This window comes from Podarcis pityusensis (genome assembly GCF_964106645.2).
Source record: "Podarcis pityusensis genome assembly, chromosome: 3".
NCBI lineage: Eukaryota > Metazoa > Chordata > Lepidosauria > Squamata > Lacertidae > Podarcis > Podarcis pityusensis.
Genome location: NC_138026.1, coordinates 72,224,663 through 72,245,273, shown reverse-complemented (window position 1 = coordinate 72,245,273; position 20,611 = coordinate 72,224,663). Strand labels below are relative to the sequence as shown.

Sequence of the window (20,611 nt, the reverse complement as noted above, 5' to 3'; positions counted from 1 at the left end):
TGGGACTACAACTCCCATCATCCCTAGCTAACAGGACCAATGATCAGGGATGATGGGAGTTGTAGTCCCAAAACATCTGGAGGGCCGAGTTTGCCTATGCCTGGTATAAGGGCTTTTTGGTGGGAAAACAAAGCTTGGATTCGATAGGAGAATAAATCAATTATATTCTCTGTAACTGAAAATGATACTTTCAATTTGTTTCCACTAAAGCACATTCTGTTTATTAGTGGTTGACAGATTTTGTCCAAGCACAACTGTTAGGTACTGCTTAGGGCTTTTTTTGTGCTGTGCATTCTTCACTTAAATGGATTGTGATTCTTTATTTTATTTTTTAAAAAAAGGTCTGACTTGAAAAGGATATTATAAAATTACCGTTGAATTCTGATGTTTTGAACAAAGAAGGGATTCATTTAATGGGATTAGCTTTTAATCCAAATGAAGCAGTGTACACACATGCCATGGATGCCTTAAAAAATTACTACGAAAAGGGATTTCTTACCTGTGGATTTTGTCTTGATAAGAGGCAGGAAGGTATTCTGTTATGATTCACTCCTCTTGCATGGACCACAAAGGCATGGCCAGTCCTTCTGTCATCCCAATAAACTGCAGAATCCCCCCTTTTGCATGCTGAAACAGGAATTCACAGGGTAGGAATTTCCTGTTCCCAGGATATGCAGGACATTATTTAGCTCTTTGGGATGTACCATCCTGTCTCATAGTGGATATTTTTTTTAAAAAACCGTATTGGAGCCTCATGTGGTTTCCCACTTCAGGGTGGGAAAAGCTTTCCCAGAATGTAAAGGCCAATTTAAGGTCACAGCCTTGCAATCAGTCTAGACTCTGAAGTAAGACTTATTAACAGGCAGTGCTTGGGGGTGGGGTGTAGGTTAGGATTATTACAGTTGTGGATATCTGATTCTAACATTGGTTTTTAGAAACTCATATATTCATAGTTCTACAAAATTCATTTTTAAAAAATGATTTACAGTAATGCATCTTGATCTATTGTGCTCTAACGTACTCAGGGGTTCTCTGTGAACATAAGAGCTGGGTGAACCTATGGATTGTGTTACTTGCATCTATATGCAATGTAAACAGGACTGTGTTTTATGATGCTGTGCACTTCCAGTTTGTCTCTATTTTTGGGTGGGATCCAATTGGCCAGTTCAGGTTGCATAATTAAAGTTGGTTTGGAGCTCTTGCCCAACCAACCAGTCCTGGCACCAGACTTTTGCAAGAAGGAAAGTGACAGGACATAGAAACTGGAAAGTGGGACAGCATCTGCTTGGTGTAATGTCACCTAACCTCCCTGCGAGCTAATCAGAATGAATGCTCAGTAAACACCCAATGTCCTCTAATCTCCCTGGAAACAATAAAACAAACTCTCTTGAATAAAACAACAAATAAATAAAACAAACTCTCTTGAAGCAATCCTGGGTGTTCTTAGCACTGGATTCCATCATTCAGCAGGAATATTAAATGGTGGTATACACATGCATTGGCTATAACTTAAAAGCAGAAGAGATTTCACTTACATTTATATTCTGCTCCATAACCAAAGTTTCCCTGGCCATCTGACAATGATCAGTTAAAATATTCTAAAAATACAATTTAGAAATTTTAAAATGCAGAATGTGGCATTGAAAAGTATTAGGCAGCATAAGAATAAAACAATCCAATAGAATTCTCAACCAGTGCAACAGATCTAAAAGCAAAAACATTTGACTGGATTCAACTAACCTGGCGTGTTGGTGAAAGCCAGCAGAAGGACTCCAGCTAGTGCACAAGAGCTCCCCCCCCCCAATGTTCCCTCCCAGAAGAAAATCTGCTCTGGAGGGTCAGGAGAACCAACAGAACAATGTGGGGGTGGAGAGGAGACATGGTTCTGTCTGACAAGCAGAAATGCATGCATTGATGAAAAAACCCTCTTAGTGCCATGTTGAATTTCATCCATTAAATGCTGCTAAAGAGCCATTAAAAATCTGCTTAGAATTCTGGGGAAATAAGAATGTCCTCATATCAAAAAGGATATAGTGGGCACCAAGGGAGCTTCTCTGAAGAGGACATTCCATCATCAGGGTGTTATAGCCAACAAAGCCTTCTTCCTGGTAGCCAACTGCTTCACCTTATTTGGTGAGGGCACCTGGAGAAGGGCCTTCAGAGGTGACCTCATTGTCTGCGTAGCTATATGTGGGAGGAGGTGATCTATCAGCAATGATGCAGGACTTAACCAGCACCATGAACTGAGCCAAGAAACACTGGGAGGCAACTCTCGGAGGACAGGAGTAATGTCAGATTGCCCAGTCCCAGTTAACAAGCTTGCCACCCTATTTTGGACTGACAAAAAATTCTAGACTGTTTTTGAAGCCAGCTCCACACAAAGCGCATTGTAATAAAATATTAACAAGAAGGTAGCAAGAACATGGATAACTGGCAAGGCTATCTCCACCTACTTAAGTGTGAAGTTTATGACCCAAAGCTGTTAAAAGGCACTGTGAGCTGGTAAGTCTATAATTCAAAGCTCACTAGGTAGGTAGCCTTAGGCAGACCATGTATCCCTGCACACGTGTAACTTGCTTACAGGCCATGTTCACAGACCAGAGTGGGGGCGCATCTTTAGTCTTACTCCTGACTTTGGATTTTTAAAAGTAAACAAACATGCATTGTGAGCAATTGTCTGAATAGAATGGCAGAGTTGCAAGACGCTCCTTGTGCCTAGATGTTACTTCAGGATGGAATCTACACACATATAAACAATGCTGTGAAAATGCTTTTTTAAAAAAAGTTTTGAAAAATATATTGAATTTGGCATAGCTCACTGTCGCCGTCTTGTGTCACATTTGTATATTGCGCTTTACAACACATTTAAAACGTTTTATTTGCAGCTGTGTAGCTGAGTCCCCTGACACCCAGTTGTACTACACATGAGCAATGCATAAATAAGGTACATCTCTCAGCCACAATACCCCCATAAGAATAATACTGACTTTACAAGTCAGTTGTTATAAGGATTATGAGTTTATATGAAGTGTTTTGAATGCTTTAGAAGCATTACATAAAAATATTATTATTGTAGAAATAACGATGATGAAGGAATAATTTTTTATTATTTGTGCTAAAACAAATGTTTCTTATCCACGCATTCACAGTGAGAAGCAGTAGTTAAGGAGTTATTCTAATTAGTTCTGTCCCCAGCAGAACTAATTATCACTTTTGTATTCAGTGTGTTTTCTGTTTGTGAAAACATGCAACTTACTCCCTCTAGGCGATTTGCTGCACTTGTTTCCGACACACCTTTGAAAAATATTTGTATCGTATTGCTCTTGCAACGTGAAGATAGGAAATGGATTTTTGCAATGAAAAACTTGTAAGATGAGGAAAACCTTGCATGCTAAACTCAAAGTTATGAGGCGACCAGAGCTGCTTTTTTAAAATTATTATTAAATGTAAGCTGTTGTTTTTCTAGTACAGTGTTTTGAAGATACTTGTTTTAGTCTCAGTGACTGTGATCCTGCATTATTATGCATAAACAGGACCATGGACATCAATGGGCTTTAAGTAAGGGTAAGTGAGGACACAGAAATGACTCTGTCATGAATAATGACATTCTGTCATGTATGTTAACATTTTCTGTTTAAAATTCTACCATGTCTGTCAGGCTATTATTATTGCTTTCAGTTTATTTGTGTATTTGATTACTTCAGTACTCTCAGAACTGTGCTGTTGTTTGCCGCTGTTATCTGCTCGTTATCTTTAAAGTGAGAGTCTTTGTTTTCATGCTGTAGAACAGGGATAGGGAACTTGCAGCTTTCCTGATGCTGTAGGATGCTAACTCGCATTTTGGCCAGTATGATGGGAGCAATAGCCTCAAAACATCTGGAGATTTCCCATTCCTGCTGTACAAGTTGCAGGCATGAAAGACAGACATACTTGCTGGTTTGTCTATTCAAAGCAGGCAAGAAACATTCCTAGTACAAACTTGTTTAGTACCAATTTCTTTAAGTTTGGTATGCTTCAGATGTTGTTGGGACTACAACTCCCATCAGCCACAGTCATCATGACCAGTGGTCATGGATGATGGGAGCTGTGGTTCAACAATATCAACAATCAAGCAGGGATGAATCGTGACACACAAAACAGGTGGACCAGCTTTAGGAGGTTTGTCAGTACTCGCATGCAAGATTTTTGCCTTGTGTTTGAAACTTATGAAGGGAGCTTTTTGGCCATTTTTCTCTGGGAATACATACTGTTGGAACTAGCACCTCTGTCTTTGTGTAATGACTAGAAGATGTGTGAGGCTAGGTCAAGCTTGAATTATGCTGGCAGAGATTTGTTGCCCTGTTTCATTTTTGGAACTTGTGGGAAAGTCACATTTGAACCATTGAAGAGCAACAACGGTTCAAGCTCAGAATTGGGCCATGTCTGCTTAAGTAGCCAACTACATGTGTACCGTTTGCAGGCTTTATTTGTTTTTGCCAATTGTAATTCCAATGGAGTGAATCTGGTGACATTGCAGTGGGACATGGTATATTTTCATTAAGTACAATTCCTTTCCTTTGAAAAAAAATCATCACAATACCTCCTTTATAAGATTCCACTTTCTCTTTCCTTTCAGTGCAATAGCTTGAGGTCTGTGGTTATATCCAAATCTTAACTACTCTGCCTGTGTGTATGTGTGTGTGCGTGCGTGTGCATACTTGTCTCTATTCGTATGTGTATGCTTTTCTTTGGAAGAAGAAATATATTTGGAAATAGCTCCTATTTTGTTTTGTTTTATGAGATGAATAGGGTACTCTCCAGGTCATGACCTTGCACTGTGCTGCTGAGAGGAGTCCTAGTACACGCCATCATTCAGTTGCTATCACACAGTGCTATCTGGCAATGGCAATTTCTTCGCTCTTTGCTCCCCCCGCCCCCCACTTAGCAGTAGAGACTTGTGTATTGCTTTCAACCCATGTGCATCCACTATTGCTTCTTAGATCTATATCAATGGATAGCACACACGCAGGTGAGGTGGGGTGGGAATAGGGCTGCCATACGTCCGGAATTTCTTGGACATAACTGGAACACAGCAGTTGGAAATAGTGTCCGGGCAGAAATTGCTTAAATGTGTTGGAAAATTTGGCAACCCTTATCGGAAGCTCAACACCTTGTGTCCTGATTTTCACTTTTTGGAATACAGCAAATGTCTGGTAATCTTTATTTTTAGATCCGCCCCCCCCCCCGCCAGATTTTTCATGTGCCATCTGAAACTTGTTCAGACACATGTATCTGAAATCACTGAAGTGTTGCTTTGTCAACTCAGTGCAATGTTTCCTCAAAAGTCTGTTTCTACTTTAACAAAATGCACACTAATTAATGCATGTTTACATTAATTAAAGTTGTTGCTTTAATTAATTTTTTTAAAAAATCCATTTAGTTACTTGTCTACTTGGCTCTCTTTCAAGGTCCTCCAGACACTTGGCCCTTCATTGGTTTTCATTTGCCAGTGGCTCAGCAACTGTTTGCCTACCTTTAGCTTTCTGCTCATGGGTTGATTTCATAGTGGTCAGTTAGTGGACTTTCATGCAATTTGTTACTTGCAGAGTGCAGGCCTCCATTATATCTTTCTGTTATCACCTTTTGAATTATTGCAAAGTTTTCAGGCCAGGTGATTCTGATGTACATGGCACAACAGAGCTCATTCCTGATTGTCTTTTTTGTTATTTCCATAACATTTCTCATTAAAATAGTCATAGTATAAACAGCAATGTTCTCTTTTTCAGGTTTGACAGATGAAAAAGTGAAGGCCTATCTTTCTCTCCATCCCCAGGTACTGGATGAATTTGTGTCAGAAAGTGTAAGTGCTGAAACAGTGGAAAAATGGCTGAGAAGGAAACACAACACAGAGGAAGGTAATATCTCAGTAACTTTTGGAATCATTCTCCTGATGATTGGGCTGATTCTGGAATTGTATTTCCATACATTTTTGAACATGCAGAAGTAGAAACAGAGTCATAGAATCATGGAGTTGGAAGGGACCCCAAGGGTCATCTAGTCCAACCCCCTGCAATGCAGGAAACTCAGCTAAAGCACCCATGACAGATGACCAACCTCTGCTTAAAAACCTCCAAGGAAGGAGAGTAAGTATGTCTTCTCCTCCTCCTTTCTGAGAAGTTATTTTGACTTAGAAGCACAGCCATAAATCAACTGAGTTGGGCTTCCTTGTGCCTCTAGTGGGCAAAGGCAGGAGTAGCTATTACAAGGAGATAGGCTGTCCCCTCTTCAGTTTTTTGCTCTTGCCTCGATGAAGCAGTTTCATTGCCTTTGGCTCTTCTTATTTCATCATCTTGGTTTAGCTTATTCTTTCTCACTTCACTTTTTAACCCTCTTATTATTATTCTTATTTCTTAAAAAAGAAAAGAAATTCTAGATCTTTCTCCCCCCTGTCCTGTTTCCCCTCTTCAGAAGAGGGAGAAGCAGGCAGCTTGCCTGGGGCGTTTACTCCTGGCTACAATTTTTATCTGATTTCACCGATCATGGCTGTGGGCTGAGCTTGGCAGCGGCTAGGATGCTAGAAAGCTTCCTGGAAGCTCTGCAAGTGGCTGTGGCAGTGCTTGCCCCCACCCTGGAAATCAGAGCAGCCCTTTGCAGCTTTGGTTACAGATTGCATCCCTTTGGTACCAGAGGATTCTTACAGGCACAACTATGTTTGTCAAGTTCCCCCCAATCCCCCTCCCCCCCGCAATCCATGACAGAAAGGGTTTCCAAAGGGTTTCCTGACCAGGCCCAGATGGGCCCAGTGCTCCTGAGCAGGCAAGATCAGGCCTTTGGAACCCACTGCTTCCTTGCAGCAGTTGTGTGGGGTGACCCTCTGTTCCTTCATAAGACTCTGCCCTCCCTTAAAGGGTGAGATGGCCTCTTTGGGCTCACAGCAAGCCCTGATGGGCGATTGTGAGACCCAGCAGCCCCATAAGGCTTCGCAGAACACCAAGCATCTACAACCTACTGCCAGTGCAATGAAGCAGCAGTTTAGGTGGGAAAAGCAGGAGAAGTGGGCCCATCGTTCTAGAGACAAGTTAAGACCAGTTACCTTTGTTCTCCCTTCTCTTTCCTGGCCACTGCATGTCCAGTTCAGTGCCCCAGAGGAAACTAGCCCAGCACAGGTTGTGACATAGGCTTGTCATTCCCCTCCTTCCTCTGAGGAGGAGTTCCTGGGCTTTGAGGATTATCCTTCTGCCCATCCTCCACTTCAACGCAGGCCCAGAGATCTTCCTTTCTCTACAATTTTAGTCAAGATTAAAGCTGATGCCAAACTATTGATACTGTCCAAGAGGATGGACATCATGTTGTTAGCCTGTATCCTGGGTCTATGCATGTTGGCCTCACAATTCACTTCACAGGCCCAATTGCATGTGAGACCGCTTCAGTGGTTCCTCTTACCACACCAATGGTTGATTATCCACAGCAATCATCTCTATGTTCCAATCCCTCTATATTTACAAGAGAGCATGCATTGGTGGACCAGGGAGGCTAACCTTTGGAAAGGTTTGGCTACCAAAGAACCATAACATCAGCCTACAAGACTGGGGAGCACATTGCGAGGGACAGTTAGTCTCAGTGGACTGGACAGCCACCAAATTCCAACACAGCGTCAAGTGGATCAAACTCTCTGCAGCACAACTAGCCATTCAGCACTTCTGCTGCTGGTGCCTGCCTCATGACTTGATTGGAACAGATAACATGAGTGTGCAATCCTAGATAAACAGAAAAGGAGGGACCAAAACAGATCTGCAACAAGAGACTACTTTGTTCCTGTTCTGGGCAGAGAAGCATCTCTTTAGCATCTCTCTGAAATACATCTCTGGTGCATCCAGCACACAGGCCAATTGTCTGAGTTGCCCCAGGCTGGATCCAGGGGAATGGATGCTTCACAACCTGGTGTTCAGACACCTTCAGTGAACCCTGGGCCCATTCAATGTAGACCTCTTTGCCTCCCATACTACTACTAGAGGTTCCAGGACCCAGGAGCAGAGGCATGGGACATTCTGATATCACCATGGCCTCTTGGATTCCATTATGCTTTTCCTCTGGTGGTGATCCTACCAAGAATTCTGTACAAGATATGGGAACAGGCACAACTAGTCCTAGTGGTACCCCCCATTGACCCTAGCGTCTTTGTTTCTTTGAGTTTCTAGTTCTGAAAGTGATCACTGCATGGACACTCCCAATCCTACCAGACCTCATATCCCAGGGACCAGTATTCCACCCAGATCCAGCTTTAGACTTTACTGGGATGCAATAAAAACATTGTGTAATTTAATATATTATTCACCACAGTCAATGTGATCTCTGTACTTGCTTGCCAAGACCGTTGATGTCATTTTATTGACATTTGCTCTTAAATTTTGATACAAGAACTTCATTACAAAGTTGGGGGCGTTGGGAGCCTCTTGGACCTTCAAAGGTGACTCATCCGCCTGCATAAAACAGCCTTGCTTCTTCAAGGCTGCTTTCTCTCTGCAGAGGTGAGCATACCTCTATTGTCATAGAACAAAGCACTGTGATGAAACAGCCTCAGAAGATCCCTTGAGGGAATTCATCACTGAATGTTGAGCTGAGCAGCCTGCAGGAGCAAAGCAGGCACGGCACAAAGTAACAGTTCGGGTTGTCCTGTATATAGAGAGTCTCCTTGCTCCGAACCATTTTAAAGGCTTTTGCCCTTTCTGTGTTACAGTAAAGTGAAAGCTCTTAATTCTGTTTGGAGAGGTTTCTGCTATATAACATTAAATTCAGGGAGTTGTGGCAGGTATGAATTCATTTGGAAGAAAAGATAGGGAGGCTACAGAGAAATGCGTGAAGAGAAAAACATTTTAGAGTTGCATTCCTTTTCTTCTATGTATTTCAGATGAAATGAACATGTCACATGAAATAATATAATTTTCATGCTTTTTCTATATGTTGATAGCTCAGTTGGTTAGAGCGTGGTGCTAATAATGCCAAGGTCACAGATTCGATCCCCGTAAGGGACAGCTGCATATTCCTGCACTGCAGGAAGTTGGACTAGATGGTCTTCAGGGTCTCTTCCAACTCAATTATTCTATTCTATTCTATTCTATTCTATTCTATTCTATTCTATTCTATTCTGTTCTGTTCTGTTCTACCATGAATCTGTACTCCACAGCATTCATCCCTTTGTCCCACTCCTTTCCCACTCTTTAGTGCTAAATGAGAGCAAATCTCAATCTGGAGAGAACCTGAATTGCCATTTGCTCTGACTGAGCACTAAAGAGTGGTTTTCCCTGGGGGGAAAGCAGCAGGACAAGAGGAAGTGCGGATAAGCCCTTAGGAAAAAGGTAGAGTATTATTCAAAACAGATTTGTTCAAATATCCTGAAGAAATAAAGGAATGTATGTTCTTGTCATTTTTCCAGTGCTCATGTTTGTCCAGAGGACATTTGAACATTTACTCAGTGTCATATTTTCAGTCCCTAGAGTACCGTGCATAAAATACGTCTTTAGTACAAATGTACGTATGTTGTAGTTACAGTAGGGTTCCTTCGGAGAGAATGAAATCGTTCCCTTGACGTAAATCTGTTCTACATTGGATTCCTGCTCTCTCCCATGTGGTAACCTATCATTTCTACTGCTAATGATCCCCTTACCCTTGTTGACGTTAGCAGACAATTCCCAAGGGGTATTTCCTTTTGTTTCTCTTGTCAGCTGGTCTGAAAAGAGGGAACTGTTCAGTCTTGACTTTTCTGCAGATGTTGAGGATTGCATTGCAAAGTTCAGCAAAAGTCTGTTTGTTTTCAATGTACTCAAGAACATAGAAACCAAGTGAGCCAGTGAGACAATATATTTTATATTCTGTGACAGATTAACATTAGGAGGAGAGAAGTTACAGGAATTTACTCTTGTTGTTTTTATTATACAGAATTATTGTTTCATGGTTATTTTGTTATACGAAATAAAGGAACCTCAACGCATACAGGTGAAAAAAAAAAGATACATCAGTCAGAACATCACATTGATTAGTGAGGAAAAGCAACCATTTGCATTCAGCTTGAAATCTTTCCAAACATTGTACAGTATAGCAAAAACAAAACAGAGACTGTTACAATTTGTTCTTATGTGACTGAGCCAAATGTAGACTTTGGCTGGTCTGTAAAACACCAGTTCTTAGCAACTTGAAACTCCCCTAGGTATTGCCCCATCCCATAAGCATGTCCTCAATTTTAAAATTCATAATACCATATATATTGGTGGGTTATTAATCTGGCAGGCAGGCATTAGAAGGGACTGGCAGGGCTCCAAAGAGTGTGCAGCAGAGACAGAGGACCAGGAGAGTGACCCAGGAGAGGGGGCCAGTGATTTATGGGGTGTCACGCCTCCTGCAAAGCAGGAGCCAGGGAAGTGAGAGTAAGGGCATTTGGAGATGGAGGAAGGTGCACAGGATGTGGTGGAGGAAGAAGGGATGGTTCTGGTGTGGGATGGATGAGTAGATTCTTCACCTTCCCCCATCCCAGTGTCTCCTAGAACCAGGAGGGGCTTGAAAAGGGAAGAGCAGCAATGACTTCCATGCAGGAGAAGTCTCAGGCTGTGGGCATGCAACCTGTCAGAGGAAAGTATATAAGGCAGGGGAGGTGAGTGGCCTCACTGTTGCTGCACCTGCTCCATAGGGCCAGACCTGTGGGCAGTTGCCTAGAGGCTAAAAGCATGTGTATACAGAGTATTGTGGAAGCTGCTGTAAGTGCTTCTCTTGCCAATAAAGAGTTAATTATTAGACGTGTGTCTTCCTTCTCTGGACCAGGCTGTGTCAGCACTCACTTGATGCAGTGTTGCTAGAGAAGGCACAAGGAAACTTCTCAGCTCTATTCCACCAATATGTTTCATGTGTCTTGATTAAGGTAAAGAGCCAGACCACCCCTAGCCTGGCACTCATGGTGGCCTAGGCAGAAGGTGGGCAGGGAAGAAAATGCCCCTTCACTGTGCCAGTTCCCAGAATGGGGCAGCAAAGAAGTCTGGATGAGACCACTGCTGTCATATGACGGCAGCATGCCCTCCCCCAAAATGCCTCATACTGGGAGGTTTCCTATGCCTGCTGCAGGTGGGGCTGCAGCCTCTGGTAACTTCCATTTGCCCATTGCTTGGCTGGGTGCACCAGGGAAGAATGCATTGGAAATTTGCAATTCATATTTTATACCATCTTACCAGTGCCTTTAGCAGCATTGAGGTGCCATAAGATGGACATGTGCCCAAGGGTCTGGCTTGTAGATTCAGGGAACGTAGAAGTGGGACTTTATTCCTAGTTCAAGCTGCAAGCTGCTAATATGAGCCATAGATTAATATGTTGAATAGATTTGAATTCTTAAAACTTGCCAAAATTAAGTATTCTACTGAAGATAAGGATGTGGAATAAAACAATTCTAAATATATTGTGATGTAATAGACACTGAAAGCAGCAGTAGGATTATTTAACTTTGGAATTTTTTTGAAAATTAAAATTATTCTGAACTTTCCAGGAGCATCTAATTGTTTGCTTCCTTTTCTTACAGATGTTTCGACTCCTAAGCATATCAGCAGGGTAAGTACCGTACAGGTGTGTCTCTCTTCCCCAGAACATAAAACTGTCCAAGCAGCCTTCTGTTGATTTGAAATGAATTTCCTGATGCGTTGCACTTCATTCATCGAATTAGCTCCAGAGAAATTGCTGGTGAGCACACTAACAACTTTCAGACCAATTAAAATACCACTCAGAGCCTTAAGAAGTAAATAAGGACATGGTACACTGCAACCAAATGTATTGAAACTGTGATTAGGAATGTGTGAGCCACCTCCAGCTTGCCCTGAAAATTAAGCGAGTTTGAAAAAACAAAAATCCCCTATTACCTAAGTTTCATCACTCTTTCCATCCTCTTGCCTTGCATTGTGAAACCTTCTTCCTCCCTCCTTCCACCCTGCAAAAAAGCCTTCCTTTGAGGAAGGGGGAACGGCTAGCAGGTGTGGCGAGCAGAAAAGGCCCCTTAGGGGCTGAATCGTAGTCTATTTGAGCACAGAGTGTGCATTTCCATCTCTCACCTTTCAGATACTTGTTTTAGCTCTAGCTGTGGCAGCTGGTTTTCTCTTGCTAAGTGTTTTCAAGAGGAAATTATTTGCATTGTAGAAGGAACATGAGGTAAGGAATGGCTTAGGCAGCAACCATTTCTCTAGGGCCTTTTCAGTACTGGCCCCGACTTGGTGGAATGCTCTGTCACAAGAGACTAGGGCCCTGTGGGACTTGACATCTTTCCGCAGGGCCTGCAAGATGGAGCTGTTCCGCCTGGCCTTTGGTTTGGACTCAGTCTGACCCTTATGGTTTTGATCTATGCGCTACTTTTAGAATGAGGCTGCATTTTAAATTGTATTTTAACCTGTATTTTAAATTGGTTTCCCCCCCTATTATGTTTTTACTGTAATTTTACTGGTGTTAGCCGCCCTGAGCCCGGCTCCGGCCGGGGAGGGTGGGGTATAAATAAAATTTATTATTATTTATTTAAACTGCCCTGCTCAAACAGTTGTACTACTCTGGATCTGTGCATACTTCACAGGCACTAGGTTGGGGCAAAAGCAGCTGGGGGAGTTCCAGGGGTAACAAGCCTGATTAAAAACTTCCTTTCCCCCCTCCCAATCCCTTGTCAACAAATCACCCCCTTCCAAGAGCATTTTGCGGTATAGAAGGAATGTCAGGTTAATGTCACACATGGCTGCAATGTAATGTGCAGTTTCCCCCTAAATAATCCACACTGCTTTTGTTAACTTTGAATGAGGCTATTGTGTGCTCCAGAGTGCTGCTGTGAATACAGAAATCCCAGTGTATAATTCAAGGGCTCTCTGAATCACAGCCAGAAGAATTAATATTTCCAGATTTCTCATGCAATTGTATATGGAGCAACATTTGAATCTATTAGGCTTAGCTAAGGAATGAGTGGCACCAAATAGGTACCCAGTCCTAAGTGATCTTCCTGAACTTTGTAACAAAGAACTGTACAAATTGTAACATTGGAAGGGACCTTGAGAGCCATCTAGTCCAACCTCTTGCAATGCAGGAATTCTTTGCCTATCGTTGGGCTCGAACGCAGAACCCTGAGATTAATCTATCCTGAATTGCGTATAATTGGGTATCTGCATTATATATGATTTTATGTATACTTGTGAGGGTAAAATTGGTGCTGATCCTTTACCATGTAAAGGTCGGATTAGTTTCTGAACTGAGACCTACTCAAGTTATTTTTGGTCGTTGTGATTTACAGAACATATTCCTTTCAAATGCCAACTTGAAACATTGATAAGAAGAAATGGTATGCTGGAAATGTTGCAACATTGTAAACCATTTCCCAAATTATGCAGATTGTGAGCAAATCACTGAATAAAAAGCATCTTACTGTTTTGAAAAGTAGTTCATTGATGGAAATGCCTTAAATTATTAAAAGTTTTGAAATGGAAATGTACTTAAAATTTTCTAGCTAAACCATTTCCCTGTGTGCCATAAAAACCTGACTAACAGTAAAAAGAAATACTAGACTCTTAGTTCTTATTAAATCAGAGTGTCCTGCCATAATTTCTGGAGTGAGTTTGTCCAAGCAGTCTTTGTTCTATTGGTATGATATCACTGTCAATCTGAGCTGTAGGAGTCCTACTGTACGAATGCGCTTAATCACAATATAAAATGTAGCCCCTCAAAAATGGAAAATACTTGCATGAGATTTTCTTTGCAACACACCTCTGTTCTTTCCAAGTAGAATGTTTTTGCATTTTCTGATTGATGAGTCAGGGAGTGGAAATTGCAGACATTTTCCCTTCCTTACTTACCATGCTATAATCCCCTCTCTTTATTTATTTCTCGCATCTTAGCACAGAGCTTTCTAGACTACAGGTGGATCTAAGTTCACTGCTAAGGATTAGTTAGAGAAATATCAACATGAGGTGTTATTTTTCTGTAATTTTTGCAGTCATTTTAAGAAATACACCTCCCACCTGACGCTAGTAATTTGAGATGCAGCTGTGTGAAATTCAGCCATTGAATGCTGCATGTATTTTATTTCCAGCTCTTTCCCCCTATGCCAAACTGAAGATATCACTAGGAAAACTGTTGAAGTACTTCACTGATTGCCGTGGCATGCTTTCAATAAAACATTGCCATCTGTTGCTAGTAGCTCTCTCATGCGTTGCTGCTGTATCTCTTTAAGGGCACATGGACACTATAAATGTTTATACTTTCTGGTTTCTTCAGGGGACCCTGGGAATTGTACTTCTGTGAAGTGTTATTGTTTCCAAACCCTCTTACAGAACTGGGTGTTGTGTTGGAGGAAATTACAACAGTAAGGCTGCAACATTCACAACAACTGATTGCAGTCCTATATACACTGGTAGTAACACCCATTGAAATTTATGCATAGGATAGTTCCATCAAGCAGGCTTAGGTTTTGCCGTCTTTGTGAGAAAATATTGAAGACATATCATGGAGAAGAATGCATATATATTTTGAGAGCGACAAGTTGCTCATTTGGCAGTATGTGCTTGCTCACATTTCTTCCTTGGCATTCAGCCATATTTAGACTTGGTTACATGTGCCCTGTGGGTGTAGAATCTTCTGCTGTTGTGTATTATACATTAGAAGATGTGCACTTTTAAGTTATGCTTGTCACTCAGCTCATCATCCTCAGTAAGTTATCTATAATGCATTTACTTGGGGTTTTCTTCCATAACTTTCTGCTGGATATTTGTCTAACTCTTAATCTGAAGCTGAAACGTGAGAGCATAAGGCAGGAGTGTGTTGCCCTAGGGCTGCATGTGGCCTCAGTCTAATTTCATACATCCCTTGACATGGCAGGAAGAGAGAGAAAAGGGGATGAAAACAGAGAGGAATGGAGTGTCCAGGGATTTGTGTTTGACCCCCCCCCCACCAACTGAACTGGGAGGAGAAGGAGTGGTGACTCTATGGCTGGCTGATGGGCAAGTCATAGACAGAAAGACCTGGAAATAATACTTTACTAATGTATTGCCTTGGCAATATGGAAATTTAAATTATGGTATTTTATTTCGCAGTACTAATATATATATATATATATATATAAAGTTGAAGACCATTTTCTGCTTTATCTGAAAATTTATCCTAAGCTCTAAATTTAGAATTGTAATAATGCTCCCTCTGTCTTGCTCTCATTAGCCTTTAAATGAAAACAGCACCTTTTTAAAACTTAAAAATGTCACTTTTTAAATACTCTTTGTTCTGTCAAGTGTAAAAAGCACTCTTAATTTCATTTTATGATCTAATATTTCAGGTCCTTCACTCCTTTATCATTGTTAAGAAATGCAAAGAGGAACTTTTTCATGTAGTTATGAACAGCAAAGAGAAGTGTGGTTTTATTCATCTAAAAAAAGGAAGCTTTTTTAAAAAATATATAAAAATGTTTTAATACACACACACACACACACACACACACACACACACACACATATTTAGGCTGTTTAAAATTGAACAAGTAGTTTAAAATTTTGTGCTCAGAAAGAATACTGTTCTTTTATTCTTTTACATGGATAGCTGAATTAGTTTAATAAATTTTCACTTAATTTACAATTAGTTTTGACTATATTTGCTCATGTTAGATGTTAGTTTGCAGTTGAACCATGCACAGTTCAAAGAATTTGTGATCCTTGCTTTTAAAGGATCATAGGTTAATAGTTTTCAATATAAACCTGATATGGAAGTTTTGCCATGTAAGAAATCAATATATTGATTCTTCAGTTAGCATTGCCAAAATGTTTATCTGTGCAGGACCTACACACTGTAGGCAAACATAATGGGTTGGATCCAGTCTGTGGTCTACACTGAGCTACGTGCAGTTCTGCAGGGTTTTCAGCCTTACCTGGAGATGTCAGAGATTAATCCTGGAATATTCTGCATGCAAAGCATGGGCCCTGCCACTGAGCTATGAGAGTTCTTTATTTACTTCTTTTGTGCTCATAGAAAAGGAGAGTATCTTTAGGTTGTTGTGCTTCACCGCTCCCTGGTTTCCTTCTCCTTAAGCATTGACTTCTCTTCTGTTTCTCTTTTGGATTTTCTGCTGCTTTAGATCAACCAACTACTACTACTGCTGCTGCTCTATTAATAATTTTTATTAAAATTTAAACAATAAAAACACCAAACCTATTTCCAAAATAGGAGCTGTAAAACACCAAATCACCAATAACTTCTGATTATACTGATTTTTCATAAAAGTTTTAATGGTTCTTCAATATGTGCTTGTTTTTCAATAGTACCAGAATCCTGATATCCAAGCAGTGGTATATGACCTGAACGGCTTTATAGAGCAGCGAATGGATATAGGAGGGCACAATCAACTGCTCTTATATGAATTGAGTAGCATCATTCGAATGGGTAAGAAAATATTTATTATGTTTATTATGTTGGATCCAAGATTCAAAGGCAGAAATATACAGTAAATGCTTCTGTATTTGACTGAATTACTAAACAAGCAGCGCACTTAAGGCTTAATGTTGGAAAGGTACTTTCAAATGTTTCAGAGTATAGAATATCTTCCAGTTTTTGGCCAGGGAGTGCAGTCTGGGATTCCCCCTTTTCTTCCTAATGTCTCAACAAATGAAACTGATTTGTAAAAATGTTACATGGAAAAAATATGAGAGAGAGACATTGCACATACTTTTGTAAATCAAGAAAATATTTAATAAAAATACATTTAAAAAAGAGTACTTAAGAAAACAAACATAGTATTGCATTTTTTCCAGTTTTTCAAAAAAACCAGTCCCTTACCCACTGAAAGAAAACTATTTCCCCCTCATATAATAATAATAATATAATATAATAGTAATTTATTATTTGTACCCCACCCATCTGGCTGGGTTTCCCCAGCCACTTTGGGCATCTTCCAACAAAGATTAAAAATACATTAAAATGTCACACATAAAAAACTTCCCTGAACAGGGCTGCCTCCAGATGTCTTCTAAATGTCAGGTAGTTGTTTATTTCCTTAACATCTGATGGGAGGGTGTTCCACAGGGCGGGCGCCACTACCGAGAAGGCCCTCTGCCTGGTTCTCTGTAGCTTTGCTTCTCACAGTGAGGGAACCGCCAGAAGGCCCTCAGTGCTGGACCTAAGTGTCTGGGCTGAATGATGGGGGTGGAGATGCTCCTTCATGGTTTCAAAATTGCAAAAAACCAAAACAACCCCATCCATCCACCTCTCCCTCTCAACTGATGACTACATATCTACAGAGCCTCTTGTCTACAGAGGCTACATGTGCATTTCTCCCTGCTCTCCCAGGTGCTTCTCACCCCCTCTCTCTCACACACATGGGTGCCTACAGGAATTTTCCCACCAGGGGTATTTTCAGCAGAGGATAAAATAAAACACCGAAAGCGTGGATCAGGCTGATTTCCCATGGAAAAAATGTGAAGAATGGTGTCTGTGTTTTGCCTCGTATCTCAGGTTCTAAAAATAATAGAAACTTACATAAAGGAAATAAGAGAAAACTTGGCATCTAGGGATTATGGTTTATCCCAGGGTCACCAAAGAAAGGCCTTCATCCACATGCACCAGATCAGCAACCCCTGGTTTAGAGGGCAGTTGTGAAAAGTAGTTCACTGGGCGAGGTTGAAAATGGTTCATTGCATTGCACTTAGAGGGAAAAAATGAAATACAAATGAAACCAATAAGTATAATTAATAATAGGTGGAGCAAATTATTTTTGCATAACAATTTTGTTCACATTTTCATCTTGCTCTTACCTTTTTTTTGGCAATGCAAAGAAGAATGGGAATCAAGGCAGGTTGAAAAAGATTGCAGGTTGTTAACAGGAGCTGGTGGAATAATTAATGATAAGACAAGACTGATGGCTTTGATGGTAACTATACAAGACATTGAAAATCTCCCTCCTATACCCCCCCACTGGAAGCTCTTTCTAGCTTTCAAAGTTTTGTCTTGTATTTTCAGTTTATGCTTAGATAGTTATTCACTCACTGAACAAAACAAGACCATTGTATAATTTGTTGTGTCCATAGCTAGGAGCTTACAAATAGAATGTTTTAATATATATTTTATGCCAAATTCCATTGAGAACATATTTTATGTAAACAGCATCACAGATGAATGTAATTCCTAAAGTGATTTTGTGTTATTCATAAACTTCGTTTTTAGTGAAGTATAGTTTAGTATAGTTCTTCATATAAGATTAATAAAGGAAGCTAGCTGGGCATGCCCTATATAACCTCAGCAAGTATATCAGTCTTTTCCTTAATGTTTTAATTGTTCTTTGGCAGCTACAAATGCTGATGGATTTGCACTATATTTCCTGGGTGAATGCAATAATGTAAGTATGTAAAACTATGTAAAGAACTCCCATCTGCAAGGCACTTAATGCAATGTACTGTAGAAGGTTTAACAGGGGTTAACCAGCTATGCATTGATTATGAGATGTGGTTCTGTAAATGCAGCTAACAATCTGCATTGATGAACAAATTGGTCTCTGCTGACCTTACCAAAAGAATCTCCATTAATTAATAGCTTTGTTTAAATTTGTATTACGAAACCAGAGAATGTCATGGGTTGACTTCTTGCTACTGCCCTAAGTACACATACTAGAGAGTAAGTTCCATTGAACTCTGTGGGATAGGCCTCTGAGTTTAGGACTACTGCTGTTTTCCTTTGATTGTGAAAATTCCAAATTTTCCCATTTCTTTTCTTCATTAACATGGTCCATCCCTTGTCCTGGGGCTCATAAGTTACCTTAGGGGTATTTTTTGAGAAAAGCTATGGATTGTTTTTGTGAAAGACCAAGCACGTGGTTTTCTCTGGATCACTTTGTCTACATCCTTGTTGATATCTTCAGATAATGTTAATACCGTACGTAGCATGGTCTTTTGCAAAAACCATGTTTGCTTTTATATACCCTATTTATCCACAGATCTAACAATTCTGCGATTAAAAGTGCTTTCCTCTAATTAAATTATGTTTCATAGGCCAACATCTTGTAGGAAGGCTTATTTTAATTTTGTTATATTCCCCCCCCCCCATGAATTCACATTTAAGTCCTTGAAGAACTATTGGGTATATGCCCTCTAGTGACACCAATCTATTGGAGTTTGATAGTTGAGAACTTCTTCCTTTCTAAGAATTATTGTGAGCATTACCTCCCTGACAAATGGATGAGAATAGCAATGTAGCTATGAGATGGGTTCAGTAGTGGCTGGCGGGGTGCTGTAGGCATGACTGTGTTGCTGACTTGGCTTCTCAACACCACATGTGGCTGCCAGTTGCTGAGATAAGGAGGGGCCAGGCACCGTGGAGCTTAGCAGAATCAATCTTAAGCTCCTACTATTACGTTCACACTGTGCTGAGCTCCCCACTGCCTTGGTCCTTTCCCTCCTAGTGATGGGCAGCAATGTGTGGCATTGGGAACCCATATCAGCAACACAGCCCTGTCAGCCACTGCTGGGTAGGTTTCACCTTTCCATATGTGTTGACATGATACATTTACTCTGAAAATGGAAGTAAGAAGCCAGAGAAACAGTACATGCTTATGCTTTAAGGTGAATTTATTATGCTCTTATTCTAGAATACAAAACATTGAATTCTTACTTAATTCTACACAATGTGCAGTGCCACCTAGTGACTCTGCTAAACATTTTATGCCATGGAATAGCTTATAGCTGTCCCTTACTGAACCTAGTAATGGGAATTACTGTATTTCTTATGGGTTGAATTCAGAGAACTGCAAGTGGAACTCTATTCATATAGCAGGACTTTATTGGAACCTCCTCTGCACTGCAACCTTCTTCAGCTCCCCAAAGCCACTCTTGGGGGCTGTGGAGCTTTCCAGGATGGTGTGGGAAGAGGCATTGGGGATGTACATAATGGAGAAATCACCAGAATTTGGGGGGCTGCCTCGGGCAAGTGAAAGTGTCTTTCCGCTAATTCAAAACACCCTTAGACTCAAGCCAGAGTTACTTACTTTTCATGCATTTTTTTGTTGGGGAGAGATTAGATGAGGCAAATCATTATTTGTTTAAGAACATAAGAAGATTCCTACTGGATCAGGCCAACCTGGTATCCTTCAGTTGCTTTGGGATTCCAACTCCATCAGCCAATGATCAGGGATGATGGGATTTTCGCCTGGAAGGTTGGGTAGGTTAAACTATAGTTGGGCATAAAATTGACACATAATAGTTAGGCCATTGCTGCACTTCTGAAGTCTAAATCTGAAGCATACAAGTACATTTGCTGGTGGTTTCCTGATCATGCCATTGTCAGTGCGCCAACCTACTCACAGCCGCACTCCTTGCTGACAGCCCAGCTCTTGTTGATGGTTTCTTTTATAGCAGAGCTTTCAGAGTAACTCACAATAGCCACATTAATATGTAATACTAAATTATGGTTTGTGCATGGTTTTTGTTAATAAACCATGTTTAAAGCTCAAGGTGACCCACAGACAAACAGCCCTTAGCTTGTTACATCAAAGGTTGGTTTTTCTCTTCCCTGCCTATTCTGCACTTCCCACTTGATATGCCATATGCCTTGGCATTATCCTAGTACTGGCATTGCCTCATTGTGCTGTCATCCCCATCTCCATGTGTTG

The 20,611-nt window shown here is 40.8% G+C and overlaps 1 protein-coding gene across 1 annotated transcript in view; it reads left to right on the top strand.

The window, feature by feature from the left end:
• Nucleotides 1-20,611, top strand: part of PDE10A (phosphodiesterase 10A) — a 120,095-nt gene that overhangs the window by 25,933 nt on the left and 73,551 nt on the right. The window contains exons 2-5 of the mRNA XM_081000765.1: nucleotides 5,766-5,894; nucleotides 11,537-11,565; nucleotides 16,278-16,398; nucleotides 18,297-18,346. Coding sequence (XP_080856891.1) covers nucleotides 5,766-5,894; nucleotides 11,537-11,565; nucleotides 16,278-16,398; nucleotides 18,297-18,346 — 329 coding nt within the window. The remainder of the gene's footprint in view (nucleotides 1-5,765; nucleotides 5,895-11,536; nucleotides 11,566-16,277; nucleotides 16,399-18,296; nucleotides 18,347-20,611) is intronic.